Source organism: Solea senegalensis, linkage group LG4 (assembly GCF_019176455.1).
Source record: "Solea senegalensis isolate Sse05_10M linkage group LG4, IFAPA_SoseM_1, whole genome shotgun sequence".
Lineage (NCBI taxonomy): Eukaryota > Metazoa > Chordata > Actinopteri > Pleuronectiformes > Soleidae > Solea > Solea senegalensis.
The window spans coordinates 21,649,981-21,664,736 of NC_058024.1; the positions used below are offsets into that span (position 1 = coordinate 21,649,981).

Here is a 14,756-nt window from a genome sequence, read left to right on the forward strand (position 1 = left end):
GACTGCATGTATCCATCCTTCCTTCCTCTGTCTCCTTACATTAACACGTTGTGTGGCAGAACTGTACATTTTTCTTGCATTCCCCTGCTATAGAACCAATAAGATGTACATTTTAAGATGCATATAATCTAATCCCTTGAATAAACAAAATTAATAATAATTACCTCCTCAGGTGTACCTGTGTGTGCATGGGTTTTCACCATTTTCCTCCCACAGTCCAACAACAATTATGTAAAATATGTATATATGTCAATTTACAGCAGATATCCACAATAAACAAAATTATTATTCAGTATTTCAGTGCACTTATTTTGACCAGTGAACGTTTAAAATGTGATTTCATTTGGCATTTGTTAAAGATCAAGGCTTATTTGATCTTGGAGGAACATTTGACACCTTTTTTTTTATACACATTAATCCCATTTTCTGTCTTTTCTTTTCAGACCTGCAGGGGCACAGCAGCAGCTGTGTTGTTGAATGCTTTTTGCCACAGTTTTTTTCTTTTCTGTCTGCCTCAGAGTGTTTCCAGATGGAAGCCAAGATGAGCTGAGGTAGGAGATCCTTCACAGATTTTCAAGGGGCAGTGGCACCCCAGACCTGGGGGCTGCGACGCTCTCCTGCCTTTATGTGGGTGTCTAGAAAATGAGCGAGATGAAAGATAAAGAGAAAGAATTCTCAAGAAAAAGGAAGAAATAAACAGAACACACATAGAGAGTGTAAATAGTCTTTGGGGAATAAACTAGGGTTTGTTTTTTACTGATCACAAAACACTTTCAGCCAATCCGCTGAGTCCACCACTCCTCTGCTTTTCATTAGCACTCAAGGTAACCTTTTTTCTGTGTCTCTGACACAGCTTCAGGCACAGGGAATCAGCTCACACAAACACACAGTGCCTAATGTGTCTTTGCTTTCCACTGAACTGTCTTTTGAATAGGAGTCTGTTTCATTTGGGCAACCTTCCCATCATATTCAATGCTTCTTTAGTCATAACTCTCAAAAGAGTTTACCTATTTTCCACAACACCTTTGACAGGTAAAAACAACAACGACAGGCTTCCTCTCCTCATGCGCGTCATAACTCTCCACCCATATTCATTTTTCTCTCCCTCGCTTTACATCTGGATATATGATGATTTCAGGATTTATGGTTTTTGGCCAGGAGCTGCAGCTGTGCAGTGATATGTGGAACATTCCTTTTATAGCAGCAGCAGCAGCAGCAGCAGCAGCCACTACTATTTGTACTGAGATTATGCAACTATTGTAAAAACTACAGAAATGTAGTCAACCGGGTGACATTTCCTCACTGGATCTTTCATGGCTGAAAGTTGTAGCCAAAGAATTTACCATGCAGAAAGACGTGAGACTGATATTAATATATATTCCAAAATGTCAACAAGAAGACAAATACTTCAGAGGTCTTTTCTTTACTCAAGATATTTTGAATCAATTTTCTTGACAAATTGTTTATGTTTATATTAAATGTGCACATATAATTGCACCACGGACCCGAAAAGTGTCTCCATACCTGTCCCACCTAAAAAGACATATACGCCCCCTTACACACAACATCAAAGAGAAAAGAAACACAGTCTTTGGCTTAATGGCATGTTTTTGGTCAAATGTCTGTTATCTGAGGCACTGGGCTGCTTTAACCCCGCTATTACTCCCTTACTAAAAAGGAGACTTTGTGATTGGTGGATTAGCCAACCTACTGTAGGCTCAGCTGCATGACCCTATTATCAAAATATACAAGAATAAATATCACATTCGAAGGCTGGTGTACAGGAGGATGTAGAGCGTTTTAGATGCAAGCAGACGGAGAGGAAGTGTCTGGATCTGTTTGCATGATTGCATAGTGTATGTTCCCTGCAATTTGACAACAATTCATTTTAAAGTGTGGCCTTTTTAGCTATATCAAATGTAGGTTTGGGAAGTTAAATCAGGTAAATGTGTTTCCTTTGATAATGATGTGCAGTTTTATTGTCAGAGAAGTAGCGTGGTCTCACTTCACCGCCAGAAACATACATCTATACATATGTTATATTCTCATTGAGCTCACAGGACACTGGAGCCAGTCCCAGTTAGCAAAACACACCATGGACAGGTCACTTGTTCTTCACAGTGTCTAGACAACTCTTCACGCTCGCAGTTAAACCCACAGCAAACCAAATCCTAGACTGCATGTCTTTGGACGGTGGGAGAACATGCAAAAAAACAATTATTCTTAACAAAAGATTATTCTAAACGGGAGAGGATTTGTTGGGCATGGACACTACTGTCCTGGGCCTCTGAGTGACTGTGTTAAATGTTATCGCTTACAACCTATTACCTATTACAACTTGTTACTGTTAGTCTACTGATGCAGCTGTTGCTCTGAAAAGGAGGAAGGTAACCAGGCTAAGTTTTTCTGGGGGTTCTTGAGGGCAAGAATGTGAAAGGAAGAAAAGGAATACAGCCATACTGCTGAGTTCAGCACAATGCTGCAGCTGCTGTCCTCTCCATATCAACTTGGACACTGACCTCCACACAATAGAACTTATGTTGCTTAGTTTGACTTTGGTGCTTTCCATCTCCAGTCTCATTGACTAAAGCTAAATGATATTGTTTTCATCACATTTAGGGCTGATTTCTTCTCTTGATTATTTTCTCGATTAGTCAAGTGACCTTTGGTCCATAAAATTTCAGAAACTGTTTCTTAAACCTGGAAAGGATTCAGTTTTAATTTAAATGATTAATTTACTAATCACATCAATGGACGCTTCTTCACAGAAGCGATGAATGCAACATTTATTTTGATCGTAGTTTGTGTCCATCATCCAAACATATATACAACCATAGCATAACTCAGTAATTAACAGTAAAATGAGCTTGTTTTGTAAGTAATGATTTCTCAGTATGGTACAGTACGGTCCACTGCTGCCTGCCACCCAGTGTTACCAAAAGAGAGAAATGTTTGAATAGGCTTAATCACTTCCATTTAATCTCCTTAATCTAATGAACTTCCTTCTTGTTACATTATACTCCCTTCATCTATGTCGCCTACGAGCCACTGGTTCACACAATGAACAACACAAACTGCTTCTACGCAACTAAAATATTTCATTTTCAAATTTCACCACCTAGTCTACAGGACCACTCAGCTCCCATAAATAGGCCCATTCATGTGTCTAACCTACATAGAGATGCTGCAGGAAATGAACTCCATACGTGCACGCCACAAAGATCCCACATTACAGTACCCCCTCCCTTACAAATATGGCCTCCGCTGTTTTGACTGTGTCATAGCCGTCAATTATCAGATGTATATCAAGCATGACATTTTTTTCTGTGCGCTAAACTGTTTCTCATTAGACTGTCACAGTGGCATGATGAATGACATGATCTTTTTGTTGTTTATTTTTGATTTAATATCATATAGAACTTCCAAATCTTGCTAAAGATGGTGGTCTTTCTTATGCGCGAACAGCACTCATGAATGCATTTTATTTTTTGTACAGTAAAACTAACATTACACTTGCATTCTTTGGACAGCACCAGAGGGAATCTAACATCTGACTCAAAGAACCTTTTGTGAGATGACATGGTAACAATATTTAATTGGCTGATGTTTTTGGACTAAGATATCTGTTACCCCAAGAAAATAAAAAACATCAGTGAGGACATTAAATGCACTGCCAGCATCTCTTCATATATGAATTAGTGAATTACTTCCAGACGGATCTGCATAGATTACAACGAAGCAGTTTGTCACCCTCCTCCTCTTCACTGTCTCTTTTGATTGTTTGCTTGGTCTGTTATGATGAGAACTGCACATTTTAGCACAGCTGTCATGGATTAGCCTCTGAGTATATACAGTCTGAAGTTCTTGATTGCAAGAACCCGCTCTGTAAAAATCCACAGGTTCCTCATTTATGTTTCATTCATTCTTAAAAGCTGTACACTTTCTCTTGACCTCTAAATGAGTTAGTAAAAATAAACACTTAAGCAATGCTATCAACATAGGTCATTCATATTAATGTGGTTATCATTTTGAACATCATGTGCTTTTTTGAAATTTGAACCCTACTGTAAAAACACACATCTCAGAGATCATTGTTAGTCCACTTTAATTACAAATAAACACTGCTAAAATAATGTATTATCATGAGGGAAAAATAGTAATGCTCAAAAAGTCTGCACTAGGAGTCTGTCCACATAAAACAGATGCTTTTGCCATTTTTGTGATGTTTATCTAACATGTGCATCACATCATAACTTACTCTCCAAGTGCGTTTTATTTGCACTTTGGCATTATTGAAGATTTGAATGTGCCTAATATGAGCGCATATATACATGTGTGTCAGTTTTAAGCCTGCTACTCTACCTCAGCTCTCTCTGCTTTGTACACTTTGACTTCTTGGTTGAGCCATTTATTTCACTCACTGTGTTCACCTTGTTCTCTACCCAAGCCAATTAAAAGTAGTAGCTTAGATAAGCTTTAATCTCATTTAACTGCATTTAAAGTTTAGATTTCACAGTGATGACAAAGGATGAGCACAACTAAAAAGGACGCTCGCTGAAGGTAGTTCACAGTTCAGCTGCATGGCATCTTTTCAGGTGGAAATTTTAACAGGCCATAGAGCACAGATGTGAGATCCTGGCACGTTTGTGAGACCACGGGTCTTCACGGACACTTTAACTGTCAAGTCATTTTTCAGCAAGTTACTTTAATACTATTCACAGCAGTCTTCAAAGAGCATCCCACAAATGATGTTGAAACAAAGATACCACAGGTGATCTTATTTAATCTAACGGTTTCAAGTAAATAAAGTGACACATTTGCATTAATATACTGTAAAAGGATTATGCAGTTGGGCATGGCATGAGTGTAGCAATAGGAAACAATGTTCCGAGAACTTGAAGAAAATGACAAATATTGCAGATTCTTTGTTGTGAAGTGGGACGAGTGGGAAACTCTACAGACCTACACAAAAGAAAAAACACCTTCCCAAATCCAAAAGCTGGGCTGGTTTAGAGGTGGAAACATTGATCACACTGATAGACAAACCAGAAACTTTCTCAGAGAAGGGGACAGCACTAAGAAACTGAAAATATAAGTGAAATTGAAGAGAAATACACTCAGTAAAAAAATGTCAGAGTCTCGTGTTTCTGTTACTGTTAAGTGTGTTTTCTCTCATACTAAGTATTGTTAAAAGCCCTCAACCAATGTAACCTTATGTCGCACATAAGCAACACAAAGTGAATTTGAGAATTGATTAATACTATTCCAGCAATCACACTGAAATATCTACAAACAAAATACTTTCTTTTAAAAAATATGTGAAGTAGTTCAGTAATGTGTACGTCAGCATTCACAAATGCTCCTGAATTTTCCACTCCCCCCCCATCATCACAGCTCCCCTCCCTCTCCCTCACTGTGACACAGTGGAGGAGACTTTAAAAACACATGCCCAGACAACTGAAACCATGCTCCTTTAAAGATTTGGACTATTTCAGAGTGTTCCCCACCCCTGACTCCTTAAAGAGATTTCCACAGATGCTGCCACATTCTACTGCTTCCCTCTATTCCCCCTCTTATTTTCTGTCTTTCTAACCCATCTGCCTTATTGATATGGTTAGTTTCTGAAATTCGTTTCTTCTTTCCAAAACAATTTTTGCCTCAGTGTTGCATTAGTTTTCTCTTTCTGAATCCTATAGCATAACTAAAGGAAAGGTGACAGTTCTTATTGTGAGCTTAATTCCCTGCTCATTTTTTACTTGGAGCTCACACTTTGGTGCCAACTGCAGCTAATTCAAATAGTGAGGGCTTTGTGTGAGACGGTCATTGACTTATGCAAACATAATTGGGCTGTGTTATTGACTGATGTGCTCCGAACCAGACAGAGGGGTGTCTCTACAGTCTGAATCATCAGACACACATAGGTGGCCCCTCAAAACACACTAATAGATGACTGACCCAAATACACACGCACACAACAACATCGCAAATTATACTTCCCCTCCTGTGTTCAGTGTCACTCAGACTGAACACTGTAATGATAGGCCCACATCACATCTGAAAATGCTGTTTGCTTTCCTTTTTCTGGTGTATTTTGATAAGTGAATAGACATATGGAGATAGACAAATGTCCCAATTTCCCGCCAGTGCTCTGCTGCAATAGTAGTGAATTTGCTCCAAAAAAACAAGATTATTTGGTCACACAACACAATAGCCCTAGGTTTTTACCCTCTTGCTTTTACTTTAGTGGATACAGTTTATTATCCAAGCTGGAAACATGTCCGTCTGCTTGTTCCCAGCATCTTTTTCATGCTCCAAACTAATTTTTGAATTTTGTTTACAAAATAACCCCAGTCATATTATTCTTACTGTCAGCAAATATGAGGTTTAAAAGTGTATAGATCATTAATTCAAGTGATAACCTAATGTCATTTAGATCCCTGTGCTCCACTAGTTGTCCAAAACCTACATGCAGCAGGGAGCCATACCGATCCCATGGGTAAGAAGAACCTTTGTTTTCTTAATTTGATTCCAAGTTACATGCACCGTGTAAAAACTCACCAGCTGACCACTGTATTCAGTTAAGGTTAAAGGTGTCAAGCTCCGCCTTCATCTCCGCCTGCTCTTGGGTCCAGCAACAAAAGGGAGACTTTGGTAATAATCATTTTTGATAATCACTTTCTATAAAAATAACATCGATGACAATGAGAGATTGATCACCTCTCACAATTCTACATAATTATAGTCCTCAATTTCCAAATTCTACTGTTATGGTTCCTTGTCATCGCTTGCATAGCCTAATCTTTAGCCACAGCAGGCAGCTGCTTTTCAATTTAAATGCTGTTGATTTGTCATTGTACTCATAACTTGTGTCCACTGCCACCAAGTGGCCAGAATAATCAGTTATTGTTGAAATTGATGGTGAGTAGAGTGTAGGCAGTCGATTTGACCCCATTTGGCCCCATAGTGGAACCAGACTTGCTGAAGTAGCTTAACGCTGTCATGACTTCAGTCTGTCAGCATCGTCTTTCACGTCCAACCCAACTGATGATGTCATGACTTTTGTTATTTCAGTGGCGATCTCACATGGCTACAGCTAAAGCTGTCCCAGTTGTGTGCACACCTCTCTCGCTCTCTCTGTCCCTCTCTCTCTTCCTGATCCTTCTCCTTCCCACTCTCAGGTTCCCACCATCTCCTCCTCTTTCAGCTGTCTCCTCCCTCACTCCTGCATTCCATCTTTCCCACCCACCTCACCTCTCTTCACTCTCTCCCTCCTTTCATATTTCTCTGCAGTTCTCGTCTGCCTCTCTCCCTCCCTCCCTCTATCAGTCTCTCTTTCTCTTTTCCCATACACCCTGATTATCTTTCCAGACACTCTTCATTCCTAAACAGCTACAGACCTATATTCAGACTCTTGCCATAATTTCCTGCCTCTTCAAAGCACAGGTTTTCATTGTGAGCCGAGAATGAGGCGAAGCAGACTTAACTTCCTGCAGCTGTAAATTGTCACCACAAAAACCATCTTGCAGATAAATATTTTAATGCAACAATGCATCTATCTAAATACCCTATACTAAATACATGAAAGGGTAGCAAATACAGGATTCATTTTTCTGTGGGTGTCAAGTGCCAGTGTTTATTTTCCTTTTTTTTTCCCTGCAAAACTATAGTGCGTAACTTTTGAATATATATATATATATATGAATGTCTGTTATACATTCAAACCACTGTCAAATGTGTCCGCACAATGTTGATTAAGCCTATAAGCTCCATATGACTTTTCTCAGTATAGCAGTGTTTAGCGTTCCATGCAGAGAGTGAGATGCAGGCAACAGCAACATTGCGCTGGTAAAATGAGGAGACACCTGCAAACAGGTCGGGGTATGACTGAAAACACAAAGAAGAGCCCATGTAAACTTTCTACTGCTCAAAAAAACCTGCTCATAAATGCTTCTTACCACCACTCGCCACCTGTGCTGCCAGTTTAGACACACAAACACTCACTCAGTCAGGTCTGATAGTTTTGCCTGACAGAGCTCATGTTCAGGTGAAAGGCAGCTTTATACCTTTGTATTCATCACTCAGTAGCACTGAAGAAGTAATCAAACTGCAGTCAGAGCACACGGCAGTCCGTGTCTTTTCCAGGCATGATTGAGGTTTTCACTTGTGAAACAGACCGTTGTCTTGTCTGGACTCACAGACGGTGGTCTTAAAGACTTAAAATGTGTGTGTGTGCACAGACACTGAATCAGGAAGTATCAGAAGTTCTTACAGACACAGGGTGTCATTTCCTTGGGAGTCATCATCAAAGAAGTCTCTTCAAAGACATCTGGGGCAGCTTGGTAGAGAGAGCATCCACTCGATCAGAGCACTACCTCATGAGACTGTGAAGTAACATACGCAATCTTTGCCTAGCAGCACTATAACACTCACAACTGCTGAAAGATGTACCAGTCCACAAAACACTGCCCCGAATGCAGCTACTACCAGCAATAAGAAAATAAGAAGCTCCAGCTGTTTTTAGGTCTCTAGCCTATGAATAGATAATTGATAGTTTAGTGATCCAGAGTCTTTGATCCCTGGGTTGCACAGGGTTTATGGGCGAGCCATGGGATCACAAAAGGAAAACGATAATCATTCGCTGTGGGAATTTTGCTATTCATAGTCAGACATCATTTATTTTTTCATGTAAGATTGCTCAGTAAGGCTTAAATGGAAAATACTGTACAACTCCTGAAAACATGCATTACATGGTTTATAAGTAGATAAATTTGAAAGGCCATAATTAAATATGACTCAGCACTATTTAGTCTTTTTTTGCTTTTGCACAAAATACATGAATTTCACTGTGCTGTGTGCATTATGTTGAAACTTGCTGGAGTCTTTATGCTTTAAGTTTTTAGTAATTTCATCTTTTAAATCAGGTTTATTAAAAGAAGAAAAAAAACATGCCACAGAGAGATCAGAGATCAGTTATACATCTAATTATCCAACCTGCAGGCAAACCTGGAGAGAGAGAGAGAATAACACTAATGCTGCATGATCACAGTGCACCACCTGCTCCTGTTTCCAATGGAGTGTGAGGGGGTCAAAGATCAAAGCTCACAGGTCACAACCTGCAGAGGGGTGACCACTCTGCATAAATGGTGCAACCAACCTGCCCCTACCTATTTATATATAGTCAGAGTTGAAGCTACAGAGTACATGGTGGTGTGAGCACGCATGTAAGTGCTGTGATTTATAACCTGAGCTACATGTGACCGGTTTAAACCAGGGACAAGAGTGTCATTCCACCACAAACTGAAAGAGAACATCAAGGCTGCATTGTTTGGCTGCGTAACCCATCCTGAATATTCTCACATTAAAAGTTGTGGTGCAGACATTGCAGTTTAAACTGTGATGGTGGCTGTTAGACTTTTAGACAGGGGGATTTATGGAGAATCCGGTACATTTTACAAATTTAGACAACCACATTGAAATTAAGGGTGGGCAATCTGGGCAAAACACAATATGTCAGTTCATATCCTTTAATTGCCTGACATAACTTATTATTTTGTTGCTTATAGATTGTATCAATTAACACAATGTCTAAGGAAACAATTCTTATTTTCTTTTAACTTTTGCATTCAAGAAACAATTCAAAGACTGAGCTACAGTGTAAACTCAAATAATAAAACTATTTCATATAACAGGGACTGGTGTCTCTGTGGCAGGGAGGACGCAAGCGAGAGGTCATGTGATCATGTAGGCCCACTCATGGTCACATGACACTGAATTCTGCTGCAGAGAGTTTCACTGCTTGTATTACTGGTTTTTGCGAGGTCATTTAAATAGTGGATGATCAATTTGCAGATCTTTAACACAACAATCGTGATATTATCTTAGACAATATATCTACAAACTATATTGAATATGATATAAAAGGTGTATTTTGTAAATTTTAAGTTTATTGACAAATGTATCTTACATTCAAACCATTTTGGAATAGTTCACAGCAGTTTTGCACATTACACTTGGATTCTGCGGCTAAAAATAAACCCGGATATTCAGAGTTCACAGTTTTATTTTAAACACAATCAAGATTTGGGCTTCCCACAAGTGTCATTGTGCAATTTTGAAAATTGTGTGCTCTTCCAACAGCTGCCTGACTGTGCCTGCATGTTCAATCACAGCCGGTGCTCACTCATTCACCACACAGCTCCAATTAAGTTTCCTGGATGCAGTCTGGACAAGTAATGCTACGTTAAAAGACATATATTCAACACATAACTTGGTATGTATCGTATCAGAAGACACAACTGCTTTTTTCTCCTCTCTCTCCCTGGTTCTGTGTGTACATGTATGTGTAAGACTGAGAAAACTAGATTATAAACTGTCTTAGGGACCACAGATTGTTTGGTAATTACTCAGAAATGAACAGGGGGTGATAGAGGCTCCCCGCTGGAGCTCTAAAACTCATTTGAGGGCAAGAGAGGCAAAATTATGCAACATTTCACATAACACAGCAACATTTAATCAATCACTGGCCACTTTATTAATGCAAATATTTAATCCATTAATGTGGCAGGTATTCAAAGCATTTAGGCATTTTGAGATAGTTAGGATGACCTGCTGAGCATAAACCATGCATCAGAATTGCAAAAAACAGGATTGAATTGACTTAAAAATGGCATGGTTGTTAGTGCCAAATGGGTTAGTCTAAGTATTTAGGGCACTGTTGATCTACTGGGATATTCACGCACAATCACCGGCTGAGCAGCAGGTCAGATGAAAATGGTCAGACTAGTTCAAGGTGATAGGAAGGTAACATATCTGCTCATTAGAATGCAGAGGACCATCACTTACTCTGAAGCAGATAAGCTACAACAGCAGAAGACCTCACCTGCCACTTTATGAGGTAAGTTGTACCAAATAAAAATATTAAAATGCAGAGTATCATGAATTCTTCTGTCTGTAGCGTCAAATACAAATATTTGTCACATAAGACTGAATGATTATATAGAAGCTGATTAAGAGCATTTGAAATCTGTCTCCAAACCTGTTTTCTCCCATTAGACCACACGGTCATTTAAACAGTAACTGTTCATAAAAGGACTTTGTTTTGTTTGTTTAACATTACAGTAAAGCAGGAATAAGATGTATAACAGTGAGGTTCACTTTTCAGACCCCTTAAATCCCTTTGACTCCACATAATTACTTATTATGTGAGTTTACTAACTTATAGTTATATATAACTTATAGTTATACATAATTAGATGTATTACCTGATTACAATGTTTCTGCTGTAACCACGTTTAATCTCCTGCCTCATTGTATCTAAATACACTGATGACATTGATCTGTGTGTTACCTCTTGGTCTCCTTGCAAATATTACTATGTAATTCATTAAAGACAGATTTTTGCATGAAGTTAGACTCTTACCTGTTTATATGTTAGACTCTAACATAACAGTCTAACAGTTGGACCAAGCCCGCATTCATTTGGCGTAACGAACCTGTCCTGACATCGCTATGCTTTCTAACAAGGCCGGAGAGGGAGGGCACCAAAGTTAAGGGGAGAGTCTTAAGTGTTTTTTGGGTTCAGTAGAAGCACGTGGAGAAAGGAGTGGTCTGGGACTGCAATAATGGAACCCGGGAGACAGAATGGGAGGGAAACGGGGCTCAGATTTCAGCCTGACAGGGGGTAAGGGGCCGGGCTGATATTTGGGAATATACGAAGATTCATTGAAGGCAACGGGGACATAAAACTACAGCGTCTGACCCGAGGCGGTCGGTGCTGAGTTTCTGCTGCAGGTTCAGGTCCTGCCGCTGGATTCCCCCGTCGTTTTTTTTTTTATTTTTGGGAAGGGTGACTGTCGACGGTTGGGCTTTTGTAACTAGGGAATAACACACTAAGTACTGAGAGATTCCTCCGCTATCTTTGCACCCTTCTTTCTCCTCCAGGGGCCCTGCATGTCTAATATTTAGACATGTTCAGCTTTATGGATTCCCGGACTGTACTGCTGCTTCTAGCAACCCAAGTCTGTCTATTAACCGTTGTGAGATGTCAAGAGGAAGATGACCGTAAGTGACAGCTTTGCTTTTGCTTATAAATGGAGTAAATACGTTGCCATTAGGTGAAATGTGGAGAGTACATGTTTTCCAAGTCAAATGCTGCTGAAATGTGTTATTTGAGTTTCGCGTCATGTTGCTTGAAGTGGTTGTACTTTTATCCACTCGCAACTTTTACGCACATTGTTTGGTCACTGAGTCGCAGGTAAAGTTGGCTGTTTGACTCATGAGCGTTGACGACCGTCTGTCCATTACTAAATAATGCTAATAGCGGACTGTATTTATGAGATGAAACCAACCTCAGCGCAATGGATATCGTGGCAATGGACGTGCGTAAAGTTGATGGAACGGTTGAGAGGATGTGGGGCGCGCACAGCACTTGACTTGTTTTCTTGGCTGCGTAAAATCGATTCCTGTGTTCACGACGGTATTTATTTAGCCCTTTTCAAGTTAAGATAATAAATTATTATTTGGAGAGTGAAACTCACAAGATTTGATTCTATTAAATGGAGCTCAATACCTCCCCCTTCTTTCCCAAGTAAAGTTGCCGCACACCTGTAGATGCTTTCAGGCAGCTGACAAGGCTTTCTTTTAACTGAATATTCAGTCAAGGTAGAACAGGAGGGGGGCGGGGTACGATGGTGATGGGTAAAAAGTGAAAGGTGGTTAGGCTTAAGGGCCTTTGGTGAAAGTGTTCACATTCCATTGTTGTCAGAGGGCATCCAGGCAAATCCTGGCTTGTTGGGGTAAAAAGGTGGACTAATGACCAAATTTCACTAAGAACTCTCATTAAGAATCAAATAACCCTTCATACCATCTGACCCACTCTTTATCTTTTAATATAATTGGTATTAGATATATTCATCATCAGTACTGATTTTAGAATGGGAGAAAGGGTGAAGGTATGCCAGCAGATCTGTGGCCAGGAATAATGTTCAATATGATTTCAAGGTTTCCATCTGCTCAAAAGATTACCAATAAGCTGTGACAGTCAGCCTATAGAGACAGAGCCAGGGTTGCAAGGGAGAGGTGAGTGGAAAGAATTAGATGGGGACTGTGCTATTGTAATGCTGAGAAGTTTAGTTTCCTTAGTATTAAATAAAGCATATATCCTGTTTTTAAAATGTACTAAGACATGTATTTCATTTGCTTGAAAAAGGGGGAAGTCTCAGGTTATCCTTCAGAGTTGTAGGGCTCAATAAAGGTCCTTTCCTTTGCATTTTTCTGGGAGACATTTTAAGTGGTAAAGAGGTGTCAGTGTGACCTCAGCACAGCAGGCTCAGTGCCCCAGAGACACTCAGATGGGACAGCTCAATTCTTCACCTCTCAATGTTGGTGAGGAGGACATAAAACTAACACAACACTGGTTAAACTTATACAAATGCAGAAAAGTTGAAAAATACCTCAAAAAAGAGTTTATTCCACTGTGCCTGAAGTACACCTGGGTTCACTCTCATTGTTCATTTTACTCCCCTGGAAATCAGTACGTCTGCCAACACATGGGAAAGAGACTTAAATTATCTCCAGTGATGAAAAGCCAGCTTTCTATTAGCCTGCCAGTAAATAGAGGAGCCCTTGTCCCCAGAATATCCCCATATCAGAAGAATCTTTCACTGGCGAGTCAGTGAGAGGACAGGTGCAGGCCTGTGACGTTGCATTCAGACCTGTAAAATTAAATGTCAAAACCACAAAATAGCGCCTGAAAGCTGACCATTTTCTTTTTTCAGTGTGTTTGAACTGGCATCTGACACAAGCTATGACTTCCAGATGGGGTTTAAAATGCGCTCCATGTTTATACAAGGCAATAGTTTGTGAATTGCCCACTCTGTCCCGTTCCAGAAAGACCTCATTCATTGCTGCTGAGGTCCACTAGGTTACCTAGACTTAAGGTAAACATAGCTACTGTACTTGGTCGTTCTCCTCTCACACTCTAGGCTCCTAGTTTGTTCCCTGAGGCCTGACTTTCAGTACATCAGACACTTTCACCTCCTCTGTGCAGGTTTAATAACTCCAATCAGAGCAATTGTTTGGAAGTGTTTGGTCTTCTGTTGACTTATTGAGTGATTTACACTTTCACCTCCTCTGTGCGTGTGTAATGACTCAAATCAGAGCAATTGTTTGAAAGTGTTTGGTCTTCTGTTGACTTATTGAGTGATTTGCCAGACTGGGAAGCTAACTAAAGTATGGCTAATGGCCCATGCCTGTTGTTAAATTGAAAAGTACCTGTATTGAAACATTCCCCCACCAACATCACACATTGCTCTTTGCCCTTATTCATCAAACTGTGGCGTGAAAAAAAACCCCACCCCATGCATTTCTCATTTATTACTGAATGTAAAGTCTGTCTCCTCTGCACTAAATTAGGGTGTCCCCTGCAATGTAAACTTGCCCTATATTTATCTTGTTGAGGAATTCAACCACATGGTCTCCACCTCCTGTGAAGTTATTGGAAGTTTCTTGCAAGTCCTGTTCGTCTTCATTATTCATCTTTGATGTCACACTGCCACCCTGTGGCTACTAAAAGGTTGCACGTGTTAGTTTAATAGTAGGACTTAGTCCTGGTCATTAATGATGGGGACATCTTATTTTTGTTCTTGGATTAAGGTTACTTTTGTAGCAGGGCATTAAGAAGATTATTTTATTTAATAGATAAATATCATGGACTGTACAGTTATTCTGAATTTAGTAACACTAGTCCGTAACTGCCA

At 39.8% G+C, this 14,756-nt stretch overlaps 1 protein-coding gene and 1 long non-coding RNA gene across 2 annotated transcripts in view; both read left to right on the forward strand.

The window, feature by feature from the left end:
• Positions 1–477: 477 nt before the first annotated feature.
• Positions 478–10,347, forward strand: LOC122767995. Its single transcript, XR_006360262.1, has 4 exons — positions 478–551; positions 6,434–6,496; positions 6,579–6,651; positions 10,138–10,347. It is a non-coding gene; the product is annotated as an uncharacterized LOC122767995 (long non-coding RNA).
• Positions 10,348–11,722: 1,375 nt separating this feature from the next.
• The window catches only part of col2a1b (collagen, type II, alpha 1b), a 39,032-nt gene continuing 35,998 nt past the window's right edge, over positions 11,723–14,756 (forward strand). The window contains exon 1 of the mRNA XM_044023589.1: positions 11,723–12,060. Coding sequence (XP_043879524.1) covers positions 11,967–12,060 — 94 coding nt within the window. The 5' untranslated portion in view covers positions 11,723–11,966. The remainder of the gene's footprint in view (positions 12,061–14,756) is intronic.